This window comes from Aureococcus anophagefferens (genome assembly GCF_000186865.1).
Source record: "Aureococcus anophagefferens unplaced genomic scaffold AURANscaffold_276, whole genome shotgun sequence".
NCBI classification, from domain to species: Eukaryota; class Pelagophyceae; order Pelagomonadales; family Pelagomonadaceae; genus Aureococcus; species Aureococcus anophagefferens.
In genome coordinates, this window is record NW_008705810.1 from 6,939 (window position 1) to 7,785 (window position 847).

General features: G+C 73.2%; 1 protein-coding gene across 1 annotated transcript in view; it reads right to left on the reverse strand.

Annotated features, from left to right (window-relative positions):
- AURANDRAFT_68659 (hypothetical protein) overlaps positions 1–723 on the reverse strand; it is a gene marked incomplete at both ends in the record, with an annotated part of 7,575 nt that extends 6,852 nt beyond the window's left edge. Inside the window, one exon of the mRNA XM_009044369.1 lies at positions 152–723. Coding sequence (XP_009042617.1) covers positions 152–723 — 572 coding nt within the window. The remainder of the gene's footprint in view (positions 1–151) is intronic.
- Between the last annotated feature and the right edge of the window lie 124 nt (positions 724–847).

Below are 847 nucleotides of genomic sequence, written 5' to 3' on the forward strand. Positions count from 1 at the left end.
CTCCGCGCCGGCCGCGCCCAAGCCCAAGGTCGAGTACTCCGAGTGCCCCTGCTGCACGGCCTTCATCGAGACGTCCAAGATCAACGCGCACCTCGACAACGACTGCCCGGGCTTTAGCTAAGGCTTAGCGTCCTCGCCCGCGGGCCGGTACGCGTGGTCGAGCGAGACGCCCTGGCGGAAGCCCCGCTTGTAGAGCGTGACCTCGCCCGCGCCGCCGTCGCAGTGGACCTCGACGGTCGGCTCGACGACGTCCCCGAACGCGGGCGACGCGGCGCCCGCGGCCGACGCGGTCGAGACCGGCGTCGCGTTGATGAGGTGCCGCGTCGACGACGCCCGCAGCGTCTCCGGGTCGTGCCGCGGCGGCGTCGCCGCGGCGGGAGACGCCGACGGCTCCCGCCGCGGCGGCGTCTGCCGGCGCGGCGGCGTCGACAGCGCGTCCTTGACCGCGCTGAAGTCGCGCGTCGCGGGCGGCGCCCGCGCGGACGAGGCGACCTCGGGCTCGGCCGGCGCGGCGATCGCGGGCTCGGCGGGCGCCGCCGCGGGCTCGACGGGCGCGCCGACCTTCTCGGCCGGTCCGAGCCCCATGTGCTTGGCGTACATGCGCGAGATCTCGTCCATCGTCGCATCCCGGCGCACGCGAAAGCTCGTGACCTTGCCGCTCTTCCGGTTCGTCGCTTTCACGGTGCGGTACGGGCCGTCGTCGGCCGCCACGTTCGCCGCCATGCGAAGAGGACGCCGCTAGCACACGCCGTTACGTTCGACCATCGCGCACGGGGCAGCCCCGTCCAAAACTGGGGAGGGGCTGCCGTCGGATGTTGCTTTTTTTGTGCCCGGAGCGTGATTCCAT